Source organism: Pongo abelii, chromosome 15, assembly GCF_028885655.2.
Source record: "Pongo abelii isolate AG06213 chromosome 15, NHGRI_mPonAbe1-v2.0_pri, whole genome shotgun sequence".
In the NCBI taxonomy this organism is placed as follows: Eukaryota; Metazoa; Chordata; class Mammalia; order Primates; family Hominidae; genus Pongo; species Pongo abelii.
In genome coordinates this window covers 48,959,349-48,973,916 of record NC_072000.2, presented here as the reverse complement: position 1 = coordinate 48,973,916, position 14,568 = coordinate 48,959,349, and the positions used below count along the sequence as shown (strand labels likewise).

The 14,568-nt window shown below is 35.4% G+C and overlaps 1 protein-coding gene across 7 annotated transcripts in view; it reads right to left on the bottom strand.

The window, feature by feature from the left end:
• The window catches only part of TOGARAM1 (TOG array regulator of axonemal microtubules 1), a 116,431-nt gene that overhangs the window by 60,609 nt on the left and 41,254 nt on the right, over nucleotides 1–14,568 (bottom strand). For 4 of the 7 annotated variants that reach the window (XM_063715569.1, XM_054530065.2, XM_054530067.2 and 1 more), the window contains exons 4-7: nucleotides 13,924–14,229; nucleotides 12,002–12,261; nucleotides 9,126–9,358; nucleotides 6,198–6,298 (exon numbers count right to left, since the gene is read on the bottom strand). In XM_063715569.1, the coding sequence (XP_063571639.1) occupies nucleotides 6,198–6,298; nucleotides 9,126–9,358; nucleotides 12,002–12,261; nucleotides 13,924–14,229 (900 nt within the window). The remainder of the gene's footprint in view (nucleotides 1–6,197; nucleotides 6,299–9,125; nucleotides 9,359–12,001; nucleotides 12,262–13,923; nucleotides 14,230–14,568) is intronic. The other 3 variants (XM_054530066.2, XM_063715570.1, XM_054530068.2) reach the window with 1 other exon arrangement.

Sequence of the window (14,568 nt, the reverse complement as noted above, 5' to 3'; positions counted from 1 at the left end):
ATCGCATCTGTAATCCCAGCATTTCAGGAGGCCAAGGCAGGAGAATTCTTTGGGCCCAGGAATTCAAGGCCAGCCTGGGCAACAAAGCAAGCCCCCACCTCCACCAAAAATTAAAATTAAAAAATTCGCTGGGTGTGGGCCGGGTGCGGTGGCTCACTCCTCTAATCGAGCATGGTGTTTCACCATGTTGGTCAGGTTGGTCTCGAACTCCTGACCTTGTGATCTGCCCACCTTGGCCTCCCAAAGTGCCAGGATTACAGGCGTGAGCCACTGTACCCAGCTTCTTTTTTCTTTTAAGACAGAGTCTCCCCAGGCTGGAGTGCAGTGGCACGATCCCAGATCACTGCAACCTCTGCCTCTCAGGCTCAAGCAATCCTCCCACTTCTGCCTCCCTAGTAGCTGGGACCAAAGGTGCACACCACCACCTCCAGCTTATTTTTGTACTTTTTGTAGACATACAGTCTTGCCATGTTGCTCAGACTGGTCTCAAACCCCTGAGCTCAAGTGATCCACCCACCTCAGCCTACTAAAGTCCTGGGATTACAGGTGTCAGTCACTGTGCCTGGCCTGACAAGTATTTTTTTAAATTGACACCTTTAACTTTACACTAAAAAAAAAAAAATTTTTTTAATCCAGAATTTAAAAACTGTGACCTAAGAGATAGCTATTTCCCCATTTCTCTCTTTTCTCCTATTCCCATGAAAAATGAAAAAACTGAAAACTGAGAATACTCAGTAATTTTTCTTTATTGGTATGCTTAGGGAAGATTCTGATTTAGAGATATTCAATCTTAAAAATTAACTCACCATGAAATTTAACCTTCTGTACTGGCTTCACTGATGAGACAGTAAACTACATAGGAATAAAGAGCTCAGTATCTGGAATCATGCTTCCTGGCTTTAAATTACAGCACTGCCACTCAAACTGCTGAGAAGACCTGGACAAGTCACTTAACCTTATTTGTAAAACAGAGATAATAGTACCTCTTCTACAACTGTTGTTAGGATTAAATGAAGAAAATACATATAAAGGGCTCCGCACAGTGCCTAACACATTTTAAGTACCCAAATGTTATTATATCCGTAATTTAAAAAAGAAAAAAAGCAAAACCCTAATGTAGGCCTCCTTCTAATGAGTAGCAAAAATTTTAATTTACATCTGAATGTTTAAACTCATCACTCTTTATGAATACTCTGCAGCTATTACAACCATAAAACATATACTAAATGCAAAATCTAGGCATTATATATTTGAGTCGTTGTCCATTTTTAAATATACCTCCAATGTAAACTATTAAGCAATAATGATGTGTGTACATATGTATAGATAAATATATGTATGTATGTATGTATTTATTTATTTTTTAAGATAGGCTCTTGCTCTGTCATCCAAGCTGGAGTACATTGGCGCTACCTTGGCTCTCTGCAGCCTCAACCTCCTGGGCTCTCGTGATTCTCCTGCCTCAGCCTCCTGAACAGCTGGGACTACAGGCACATGCCACCATTCCCAGCTATTTTTAAATTATTTTGATAGAGATGAGGGTTTGCTATGTTGCTCAGGCTGGTCCCAAACTCTCGGGCTCAAGTGATTCACCTGCCTCAGCCTCCCAAAGTGCTGGGATTAGAGGTGTGAGCCACTGCGCCCAGTGAAATAGACTTTTAAAAAATAATGTTGTATTTGAATAAAAACAGGAAGGTAGGAAGAGGAGGTAGCTGGGGCAACAAGCTAGAAAGGACTGTAGAATAAAGGGCACTAAGTAAGTTCATAGAGAAAAGTTTCAAGAATATCCAATATTAAATCATAGAGAATTTGTAGAAGTAACACAGATATCTTTATAAATTATTAGTCTTGAGAGTTAATTCATAAAATAAGACTCATAAACATACTGGCTTTGAATGGAAATGTTTTCTATTAATAGGCAACACTAATCTAATACACTAGAAGAAGTTTACTATAATATCATTCAGAAAATTTAGAACAATTTGCTTTAATAGGTAGTGGCAGAACATAGGTGGAATTTTAAAATAATTGTAATTTTTTTGTTTATCATCCAATAGTCTTTATTCAGAGCATTATCATTTTTATGTTTTACCAATTAAACCACAATAAATTTGTAGGAATCACTTGTTTACTGAAAACAAAGCAAACCCAAATATATAAAATCCGAAACATTAGCAACTTATTTTGAGAAAAGGTTAAATTTAATATAGTGAATTCAATAATAGTAGTATTTCTAAAACTTGATCCTAGAAATACCTAATTTACTTGTTAAAAATACAGATTTCTAACCAGAAAGATGAATTCATGAGGCATGAGATGAGGCCCCAGAATCAATAGATGTTACATGCACTCAAGGGTGATTCCTAAGATTAGGCAACTTTGTTGGGAGGCCGAGGTGGGTGGATCATGACCATCCTGGCTAACATGGTGAAACTCTGACTCTACTAAAAATACAAAAAATCAGCCGGGCGTGGTGGCAGGCGCCTGTAGTCCCAGCTACTTGGGAGGCTGAGGAAGGAAAATGGCATGAACCTGGGAGGCAGAGCTTGCAGTGAGCCGAGATTACGCCGCTGCACTCTAGTCTCAGCGACAGAGCGAGACTCTTGTCTCAAAAAAAAAAAAAAAAAAAAAGATTAGGCAACTTTGGAAAACACTAAATACTGCATATATAAGTATGTATTACACTATTATGAGATCACTCTGCTAAAACTTAAATGATTCCCAAGGTCACACGACTAGGGTCACAAGGGAACACAAATCCAGGTTTTTAAAATCTATTATTTTCCATTTCCAAAGATACTCTTCCAAAAGTGGGTTCCATTTTTACAAAGTAGATACAACCTAGTAATCAGATGTCTCTTAAATTTTATAGAAATACTTGAAAAATTATAGATTAGGATGATCAGCCTGAAAAAGGATTAAGGATAAGTTAATGTATTTCTTTGGGTCGCTCTCTCCCCTTAGAGGACAAATACATATTGAGTGCCTACTATGCACTAGCTGCTTTATATATGTCATGAACTTAGATTTTCACTACCCTTCTCAAGGTTTATGTTGTCAGATGAGGGAACTAAGTTCCAAAGCAGTTAAGTAAGTTGTATAGGGTATGAATACTATTATTAAACATCAAATTGGGGTGTCAGCTCATCTTTTGGACTCCAAAGCACTTATATACTGTCTTTGTATGCCTAGAAGTGCAGCTATCTCTTTGTTAACACTAGTTTTATGCAAACCAGTATACTAAACACACCTGGTTAAGTCACACATTCCCAATTATGATAAGCCTTGGTAGGTAATCAGCGGGAAATAATCTTTGGGGATCAAGAATCTGAGAGTTAAAGAAAAGTAAAGCAATTGTAGTATCATTATAAAAGGTGTCAGTGCAAGATGTAATGATATAACAAAAGAGGTAATAATCTTGTTTGTGAATTAGGGAAGGCTTCCCAGAGAAAGCAACTGAGCTGTTTTCACAGCTAAATAGGGTGTGGTATGGATTCTAGATTTCATCCAGAAAAAACAGTATGTGCAATTGCAAAGAGATAGGAAATGGTACTGATGGTGGTCTGACTTAACTGGATACAAACAGGGAAAATACAAGATACAAAGAGGGCAGTGAAAAATGAGGCTGGAGAGGTAGGCAGGGACCAGATCATGAAAGGATGTCCAGAATGAATTCAGGCTGGCCAGTATAGTCAGATTTGCACTGTGGGGAACAGTTTCAAAGTGAGCGAGATTGAAGCAGGGAGAAAACTTAGGCGGCTAAGTAGGTAATAAATGAGGAAAAGTGTGAACTAAAGCCATGCTAGTGAGGATTACAAAGAGGGGTTGAGATTAAGACACATTTAAGAGCAAGAAATTTAAAATCTTAGCAAATAATCGAATACATATACAGATTTTTAGGAAGGTAATTATAATATAAAGCAGCCTTCAAGTTGTTAGGACTTTTACATTAGATCATGTGAAACTAAACATCATATCCCAATTTGTTACAGTTTATTCACAATTCAATGTAGTTTTACTAATCATAATGAAGAATCACATGCAGTTCTCACCCTAAATAGATCATAGTGCAAATCTTTTTCTAATTCACTACTAATTACTAAATCTATTTTCTGAGAAGTGATGTTATAAAACTAAAGACTTACGGGTTAGTTCACAAAAATTCTTAACACAAGATACACATGAATTTAACTACTATTAACAGTTAAATATTGTTTTTAAAGAAAATTATCTTTCGGGATGTCCAGTGGTTCCCAAACTATGCTGCACATTAGAATCATCTGAGGAGTTTTCAAAACTCTGACAGCCAACACCAACTAAATAACACTCCACACCAACTACATAGGCCAGCCATAGGTATGCCAATTGAGCTTTGAAAGAGATCGATGATTCAGGTAAATAAATATTTTTTTCTTCCAAAACAATACCATATTCTTGTCAAAAAGACCTTTTAAGGAGTGAAAAAATGATTAGTCTTAACCCGTATCCACAACAACATGAAATCTGAAATGCACTTGCTACCATTTTTTACATCATTTGAAAATCATATTTTATAAATTATTATTATATTATTATTATTATTATACTTTAAGTTTTAGGGTACATGTGCACAATGTGCAGGTTAGTTACATATGTATACATGTGCCATACTGGTGTGCTGCACCCATCAACTCGCCATTTAGCATTGGTATATCTCCTAATGCTATCCCTCCCCCCTACCCCCACCCCAAAACAGTCCCAAGAGTGTGATGTTCCCCTTCCAGTGTCCATGTGTTCTCATTGCTCAATTCCCACCTATGAATGAGAACATGCAGTGTTTGGTTTTTTGTTCTTGCGATAGTTTACTGAGAATGATGATTTCCAATTTCATCCATGTCCCTACAAAGGACATGAACTCATCATTTTTTATGGCTGCATAGTATTCCATGGTGTATATGTGCCACATTTTCTTAATCCAGTCTATCATTGTTGGACATTTGGGTTGGTTCCAAGTCTTTGCTATTGTGAATAGTGCCACAATAAACATACGTGTGCATGTGTCTTTATAGCAGCATGATTTATAGTCCTTTGGGTATATAGCCAGTAATGGGATGGCTGGGTCAAATGGTATTTCTAGTTCTAGATCCCTGAGGAATCGCCACACTGACTTCCACAATGGCTGAACCAGTTTACAGTCCCACCAACAGTGTAAAAGTGTTCCTATTTCTCCACATCCTCTCCAGCACCTGTTGTTTCCTGACTTTTTAATGATTGCCATTCTAACTGGTGTGAGATGGTATCTCATTGTGGTTTTGATTTGCATTTCTCTGATGGTCAGTGATGATGAGCATTTTTTCATGTGTCTTTTGGCTGCATAAATGTCTTCTTTTGAGAAGTGTCTGTTCATACCCTTCGCCCACTTTTTGATGGGGTTGTTTGTTTTTTTCTTGTAAATTTGTTTGAGTTCATTGTAGATTCTGGATATTAGCCCTTTGTCAGATAAGTATGTTGCGAAAATTTTCTACAAATGACTTCCTTCACAGAATTGGAAAAAACTACCTTAAAGTTCATATGGAAACAAAAAGTTCCATATGGAACCAAAAAAAGTTTATATGGAACCAAAAAAGAGCCCGCATCGCCAAGTCAATCCTAAGCCAAAAGAACAAAGCTGGAGGCATCACGCTACCTGACTTCAAACTATACTACAAGGCGACAGTAACAAAAACAGCATGGTACTGGTACCAAAACAGAGATATAGATCAATGGAACAGAGTAGAGCCCTCAGAAATAACGCCACATATCTACAACTATCTGATCTTTGACAAACCTGAGAAAAACAAGAAATGGGGAAAGGATTCCCTATTTAATAAATGGTGCTGGGAAAACTGGCTAGCCATATGTAGAAAGCTGAAACTGGATCCCTTCCTTACACCTTATACAAAAATCAATTCAAGATGGATTAAAGACTTAAACGTTAGACCTAAAACCATAAAAACCCTAGAAGAAAACCTAGGCATTACCACTCAGGACATAGGCATGGGCAAGGACTTCATGTCTAAAACACCAAAAGCAATGGCAACAAAAGTCAAAATTGACAAATGGGATCTAATTAAACTAAAGAGCTTCTGCACAGCAAAAGAAACTACCATCAGAGTGAACACGCAACCTACAAAATGGGAGAAAATTATAAATTATTTTTATAAACAGACATAGAATACCTGCACTGGGGCTTTGTTCAGCAATATGAGAAATTTTGTTCTTCGCAGAAGAAAGTCTTGTTGGACAAGGTTTTGACCCAAATGTTGGAAATATGTCTGACCTACAATGAAACAAAGTAATTTCAATAAACATTAAGATTTAGTGCTGTTCAATACTCACATCACATATTGTCTATTCTCCTTATTAACTCACAGAACTTTTAGATAATAAGGGAGCAATAAGCATGACACTTGAAAAAATATAGCTAACAGTATATATATATATATTTTTTTTTTTTTTTTTTTTTTTTTTTGCTATTCTTAATTCACCTTTTGGACTGCCAACCTTTTTAACATATGGCCAATTCTTAATTACTCATGAGAGGATTGCCACAGAAAATGACTCTGACTTACACTGTATAATCCCTAAGGAAAAAAAAAAAAAAAACTGATCCAAGAATCCATTCTAAAACCAAATCAAGGCCAAGTGTGGTGGCTCATGCCTGTAATCCTAGCATTTTGGGAGGCCAAGGCAGGAGGATCACTTGAGCCCAGGAAGTTCAAGGCCAGCCTGGGCACCATCACAAAACTCCATCTCTACAAAAAAACTAAAAAATTAACCAGGCATGGTGGTGCACACCTGTAGTCCCAGCTACTACAGAGGCCGAGGTGGGAGGATCACCTGAGCCCAGGAGGCAGGGGTTGCAGTGAGCTGAGATTGAACTGCTACACTCCAGCCTGAGTGACACAGTGAGACCTTGTCTCAAAAAAATAAAAATAAATATAACAAATCAAATAATTCTTAATTATCTAACTACTACATATCTTTATATATGATAACACAAAAATAGAGACTTGGCTATATTATAAGTAAGAGATCAGCAATGAGTAAGTTTGGCAAATGCCACTTTCTGCTTAGACTATTCTTTCCTGTACTTTCCTGACATTATATAAAGACCTATAGGCCTTGTTCCATTAAGAAAGCCAACTGAAGAATGTTAAATCTGAGTTTAAGGGAACTGTTTTAAATCAGTAAGTGTTACAATGTCAATAAGTCAGTAATGAATATTAAAAAGAATAGATTTTACAAAGAAGTACAATTCTCAGTAAATGGATAGAAATATATTTGTCAGTGGACCTAGTGAGAAATCATTGTTAAATATTTTGAAAGAGCAATTTCTCTATAATAGATTACTATGAATCCACATTTATATTAAGTGTAGTTGACTTGGATGAAAGAAGAAATTTCAGTCTCTAGGAGGGTGGTTTTCAACAATTTTTCCTCCCCAACCCACCTAAGGACAAAATCTTTAAATCAGGTAGTAGTGGCTTTCTTTGGCCATGAATCTTAAGGCAGTATGCAAGCTGGATAAGAATAATTGTTCTAAAGCCACTAATCTTAAATGTGGAAATCTTAAATTCATTAAAGCCATTTCAGTCCATAAATGAGGGTGTGCTGAACTACCTTCTGACAGAATTCAGTATCTGAAGAGAATAACTCAGTGAGAAAATACAGGACATCATGTATCCAAATCATATAAAATGAACTTTTCTTCTTAAGTAGGTTTCAAATTATTTATACAACCTTGCAACTGTAGGATTATAGAACATAAATTTTCATCTTCATGGAAGATCATAAAAGGATTTTAGCTCTAAAAGCTAAAAATATATTTTGTGTCTTATAACATTATGTAAACACCAGACCATGCTGTCATTCCAAATTCATTTTGTCAATATATATATTATTCTACCTAGGTAATTACAACAAAGGAACTGTTGGAAGATAAAACTTCCAAGTACAAAACAAGCTGCTAAAAATGTATAGGAAAAAATAATGGGCAGAAACAAACTTCTAAGAATGGAACACAAAAATTCAGTTTAATTCTATGAACTGCTGGAATAAAACATTGTGATCTATTTAGAACACTACCTCTCCTTTGATTATGCAATCTCTATTTACCTATATTTCTTAGAAGTTCCAATTCATTAAAGTGAAATTAATTTTAATTTTAAATATTTACTTCTGGTTCAGGATGAAATCAAAGGAAAAAAAATTTAAGAATGACACCACCAAATGTTAGCAAGAGTGTGAAACAAGTGTAACTCTCACAGATAGCTGGTAGGAGTGTAAAGTTCACACAATCATTTTGGAAAACTGTTTTAGCAGTTACTTAAAAAGTTAAATATACATCTATTCTATGCCCTATCAATTCTATTACTAGGTTTTTGTCCAAAATAAAAGAGGAAGGGATTCCCCAAAATCCTACAGTAGGGTCATAGAGCTGTCCAGAAAGCAGTTTGAGATCACTTATCAGTTAAGTGAGGTTAAGGTTTAAGACTTAGAGGTTACAGAAGTAATCTGAAAAAGTTAGTCCAACTGCTATGCTGAAAAATAATTTTCTGTTGATGTGGGGTGGCCAGGACTTTAAGTCCAGCACTACTGCTGTAGGGAGACTCCTAACAAGGCTATGAGAGCTATGGCATGAAGTCCTGAGCTTCTACAAGATAATGGAAATAAGATATAAGAAAATAATGGCTGGGTGAAACTTATTCATAAATTAGAGGAAACTGGTGCTGAGCTTAAAATGAAAGCAGTAATATTAGCTATAGATCAACTGGCAAAAGAGTCAATAATCCAGAAAAGAGCTAAAGGTCAAAAAGCATTAGTATAAATCTCAGACAGAAAGAACAACTAGAGCTTTAGGAACAGGGTTTATACTAATTTAGGTGCTCTCGTTTACAGTTGGGGTTGTGTTCTCTTTCCACTCACACCAGAAACCAAAGCCAAGCAAGGTAATATCTGTAGACATTTCCAATGTCTTTTAAATATATTTTAACATTTTAAAAACTAAAACATAAATGGTTTTAAGTTTTTACAAATATGGTATTAGGGCTCTAAATCACTAATTACAGAGGAACATTCATTTATCATGTCAAAAAATAAAATACATTATTCTCTTCCCCTGGGGAGTTGTAGACAGAGAAGAAGTCAATGATTCTTGGCTGTAAACTCCACTTTCACTGTAAGAACTGATGTTTGGTGAGGAAGACAGAGACGGGGAGTCCATCGTCAAGTCGAGCTTCATTGCAGAATCAGGGCTTTCAAGATCTGAAGTACTGCCACTCAGTTTTGCTCTTTTCTTAGCTGCACTATTACGAAGGGACCTAAGAGAGCTATGCATCTAAGAAAAAATGAAAACAATAAACTTTATAACATAAATTCCTTATATTGGTAAAAGTTATCCTTAAATTTTAAACTCCATTAGCTATACCTAGCTAACCACTTCCCAATCCTGTACTAAAACAAGATGAATGCTAATATATATGTATATAGTATAAATACACAGATTTTATCACTTGGGTATTTATAAACAACCTACTGGGTTGAAAGCTCCTTGAGGGGAAGAATCTCAGCTATTGTTCATCATGGTATCTTCAGCACTGGGCACAATGACTAAATATATTGCATTAATTCAATTATTTAATAAATGAATCATTGAATCAGATGGTAGATATCAGAGTTGATGTCACAGAGGTACACCTGGTGTGCTGATGTGGCTTAGAAGCTAGCTCTGGGAGGTGATTCATGAAAATCAGTTTTCAAAAATTTGACGTTTACATCAAGCTTGCAAGTATTAAAATTACAGATCACTGTACGTAACTTCTGAAGCCAAATATTTTTAGAAATGCAGCTGGGCATGGTGGTGGACACTTGCTGTCTCAGCTATTTGTGAGGCTGAGGCACAAGAATCACTTGAACCTGGGAGGCAGAGGTTGCAATGAGCCGAGATTGCACCATTGCACTCCAGTCTAGGCAATACAGCGAGACTGTTTCAAAAAAAAAAAAGGAAATCCAGAGTACAAATTGTTATGGCAAAATATGTTAAGGCTAGCAACAAAACTTTGAACAAATTAAGGAACATAGAAACATACATAAACTGTTTTGTTTACATTTGATTCATAAGATTAATCATTTAATGAAAGTATCTGTTTTCAATTAAAGCAAACATCCATAAATTTCTTAGGTCTTCATAGCTGGAAGGCAAATTCAACAACAACAAAAAAAAACACTTTAATGGATTTAGGGCAGTGTAGTACAGTGAAAAACATAATGAACATAAAGTTAGGTGAACAGTGCTTGAATCCTAGTCCTACCACATACTTTCTGACCCTGAGCAAGACACATAACATCACTGAGACCCTTCTGTAAAAACAAACACACACACAAACAAAAAACATAATAGATGTTGACTTGCTTCTTAACTCAGGGAGTTACTGTAAAGATTAAATGAACTAATGAAAATGAAAGTGTTTGATACATTATTAAGCATATTAAGCACATGAAAACTTATGCCTTTGTCAAAAGTCAACTCACACCAAACAATATAAACAATGACCCATTCAAAATAATAAACAAGAAGTGTCATATTAGCAACTATAAGGGAGGATAAGTAATTTTCAACAACTATACTAGTTGATTCAATAGTAGGGCCACTGCTCTATTAAAAGCGTGAAAAGTTGAATATCTAAAAGCAATGGTATCCTCCTGTATTTACTAATAATTATATAACAAAAACTCACCTTTCAATTACCCACTAAAAAAAGAACTATTTTTAAGTTATTATAAAAACAAAGCAAAATTATGTAGGATCAGGTGAAATTTATAAGTTATGTAGGAAAATGTCTTTTCTATATGTTTCTTCCCTTCAAATGAATTCCCTTCCTAGCACTACTAAAATACAAATGAGTTGGGGGGAAAAAAAGAAAAAGGAAAGATTTCACAAGCAGAAGTTGGGGTGATTACTTTAAATCATTAACAACCAACTTTGGTACTTTATAGGTTAGTTTTACATGTGTTTAACATAAAGACATACTTTAAAAATGAATATACAGTAATATTAACTCTATTTTATTGAGCAAGTTATCATTACATGATTGATGCTTATACCTTAAAAACAGACTAAGACCATAAAATATCATAATTATTTGCATTTATATATTTAATATAAAACTTTTTTTTTAACCTGACATGAAGCAAACTGAAATGATAAAAAGGAGGCATCTATGGAAATAGTACTCTGAAACCAAAGTAATACAGCAACCACATTCCTTGTCTGACATAATTATTACGTACAGTTATCATATTGCTAACATTTTTATAGCACAAAGTGATCTAGGATTCAAAGATGAGTGTACAATATGATCTCAATTTCATAAAGATAAGTAAGCTTGCACAGAAGCACAAAGGACAGGTTCAAATATGTTCATTGCAGTTCACTGTTTGCAACTGCAAAAGACTGATCATAAACCAAAATCAATGGCATAAATACACCGTAAGTAAATTAATACACAAAAATAATATTAATATAAAAAGTACAAAAATACATAAGACATAAATAAATGGTAATAGTGATTGCCTCTGGTGAAGAAGGAAGAGATGTTGAACTGGGGAGAGAACTATGCTATATTTCATTTATTTAAATATAGGAAACAAATATGACAAATTGTTCACTGGAAGGGTCAGTACATGAGTGTATTGCTATATTATTATTCATACTTTTAATTTAAAAAGGAATAATGTATGCATAGAAAAAATACTTGAAGAAAATACAGTAGAGTGTTAACAGTAAATTATTCTGGTAGTGGGAACTGGCATGATAAATTCCCTTCCTACTAATTCATGGTATTTTCCACATTTTCTATAATGAACATATTTTTAGAAATAAGATATTATAGGATAAAAGAACTTGATTTTTCCTTAAATAGCAACTATATTATAGAAAATTGCAAATATTTTTAAGTCATTAAAAATAATTGGTTCTAACCTCTTCTTGATCCAAATCTTTATCCTTGAAATTTAATTCTGAAAGATCAATTGGAAGACTATCTTTTTCACACTTCCAAATATCATCAGGCTCTTTCTTTTTGTGTCCCACTGTGCTTAAATCAGCTTTATCAGGCAAAAGGCTTATTCCCCTTGGTATGGGAGGAACAGGCTTTGTCCCATTTAGACCTCGTCGGCAAGACGGCGATCTCACCAAGGCAGGTGTAAGCTGAACTGGAGGTTTTTCTCGAGAATTTTCTCCTGCATGAAAAATAGATATTTTACTTTTTCTTTTTCTTTTTTTAATTTTAGAGAAGAGGGAGTTACAGTCACAAGTGTTTAAAATACAACGTTTTAAAATGAAAAAAGCACATTATAGCTGGCCACTGGGGAGAACAAGCTGCATAAAGCCTCGGCTTTCGATACAATATTTGATCTTGTACAATAAACAAATACAAAAAGGAATTAATAGAAGAGAATCAAAGTATAGTGCTAAGAGAAAGTAATAAAATTGACCGAATATGCCATAAATTGAACACTGGACTTGTAGGGTAGTTTAAAGATGAAACATCTTACATCAACGGCTGGGGAAAGAAAATCATGTGGGACACAGGGGATTCCTCCAACATACTTTTTATTTTTATTTATTTATTTTTTTTTGAGACGGAGTCTCACTCTTGTAGCCCAGGCTGGAGTGCAGTGGTGCCATCTCAGCTCACTGCAACCTCCACTTCCCGGATTCAAGCGATTCTCCCGCCTCAGCCTCCCAAGTAGCTGGGATTACAGGCACGTGCCACCAGCCCAGCTAATTTTTGTATTTTTGGTAGAGACGGTGTTTCACCACACTGGCCAGGCTGGTCTCAAACTCCTGACCTCAAGGGATCCGACCACCTCGGCCTCCCAAAATGCTGGGATTACAGGCGTGACCCACTATGCTCAGTTGACTTTTTATTTTAGGATTGAATTTGTCCTGAATGAACTCATATATGCTAATTTCATGATTTTTGGAGTGGGTTATTGTTAAGAAAAGAATATTTTAGTTTATAACAAATAATAAAAAATGTTTCAGCCAGGTGCAGTAGCTCACGCCTGTAATCCCAGCATTTTGGAGGCTGAGGCAGGTGGATCACCTGAGGTCGGGAGTTCGAGACCAGCCTCACCAACATGGAGAAACACCATCTCTACTAAAAATACAAAATTAACCGGGCATGGTGGCACATGCCTGTAATCCCAGCTACTCAAGAGGCTGAGGCAGGAGAATCACTTGGAGGTGGAGGATGCCGTGAGCCAAGATCGCACCACTGCACTCCAGTCTGGGCAACAAGAGCGAAACTCCGTCTCAAAAAAAAAAAAAGTTTCAAATTAATTTTAACATACAATAAAAAGTCAATAAATATTGAATAAATGAATACTAGGCATTAATTGCAATAAGCATATGAATGACATTTTATATTTGTAAAGCTAAAATTTGTTAGTAGGCTCTCAAACAACATATGCTGTTCATGTTCATTGTAAAACATTATTATTTTCTGGCCCAGCACAGTGGCTCAAGCCTGTAATCCCAGCACTTTGGGAGGACGGGATGGGAGAATCACTTGAGACCAGGAGTTTGAGAACAGCCTGGTCAACATAGTAGGACCCTATCTCTATTTACAAACAAACAAACAGACAAACAAAGAAAAGCATCATTATTTTCCTGGTTCCGAAAAGGATTTTGAAGTGGCAATGTAAGAAATGAGAATTTCAATTGAATTTTATACATTTGATTTATTTAACACACTATTAAATATTTTCCTAAATATTTACTAAATTCAGACAGATAAAATGTAGTTTACTAGCTTTTAAAGATCTAACAGCCCTATGCATTAACTTCAAAGTACTAATTCAAACACAAATAAATTTGAACAAAGTATTGACTTTTACCATGATTTCTACCCGTAGGATCAGACGATTTTTGGCTGACAAGCTTCTTCTGTGGACTTGGCTTTGATAGTCCTTCGAAGCTTTTAAGAGGCCAGGAATTTGAGAAATTAACAGAATTATCTTGAGACTTCTTTGGAGATATAATAAGAGGAGATGTATGCTTTGGACTAGTTCGAGGTGATGAGACAGGATAGGATGGAAGGATGGAAGCTCCTGGACTTAGATTTTGACCGTTTGTGGAAGTACACTCTGTTTGACTACCAAATGTTTGCTGTGTCTTACTGCCAAAATTGAGGCTACCATACACTGTAATAAAACAAAAGATAATATATTATTTATGTATACACAGCTCTAAAAGTTAAAAGCTTTTTTGCTTTTTGCTTTTCCCACTCAGGTTTTCATCCCAATTGGCATGTATATTTTTGTATGGTATGAGGTAAAGGACTAATTTAATTTGTGTTATTCAAGTATTCTGTATCTTCTAATTCAAAACTTCTTTATCCCATTAAAATATTGTACTAACATTTATAAATTAACTTTCTCCTTGTAATTTTATCAATTACATACATACATGCATGTATATGTATACATATACATACATGTCAGAAGTCTTGTTCAGTGAATTATTCTTTTTCTCATTACAAT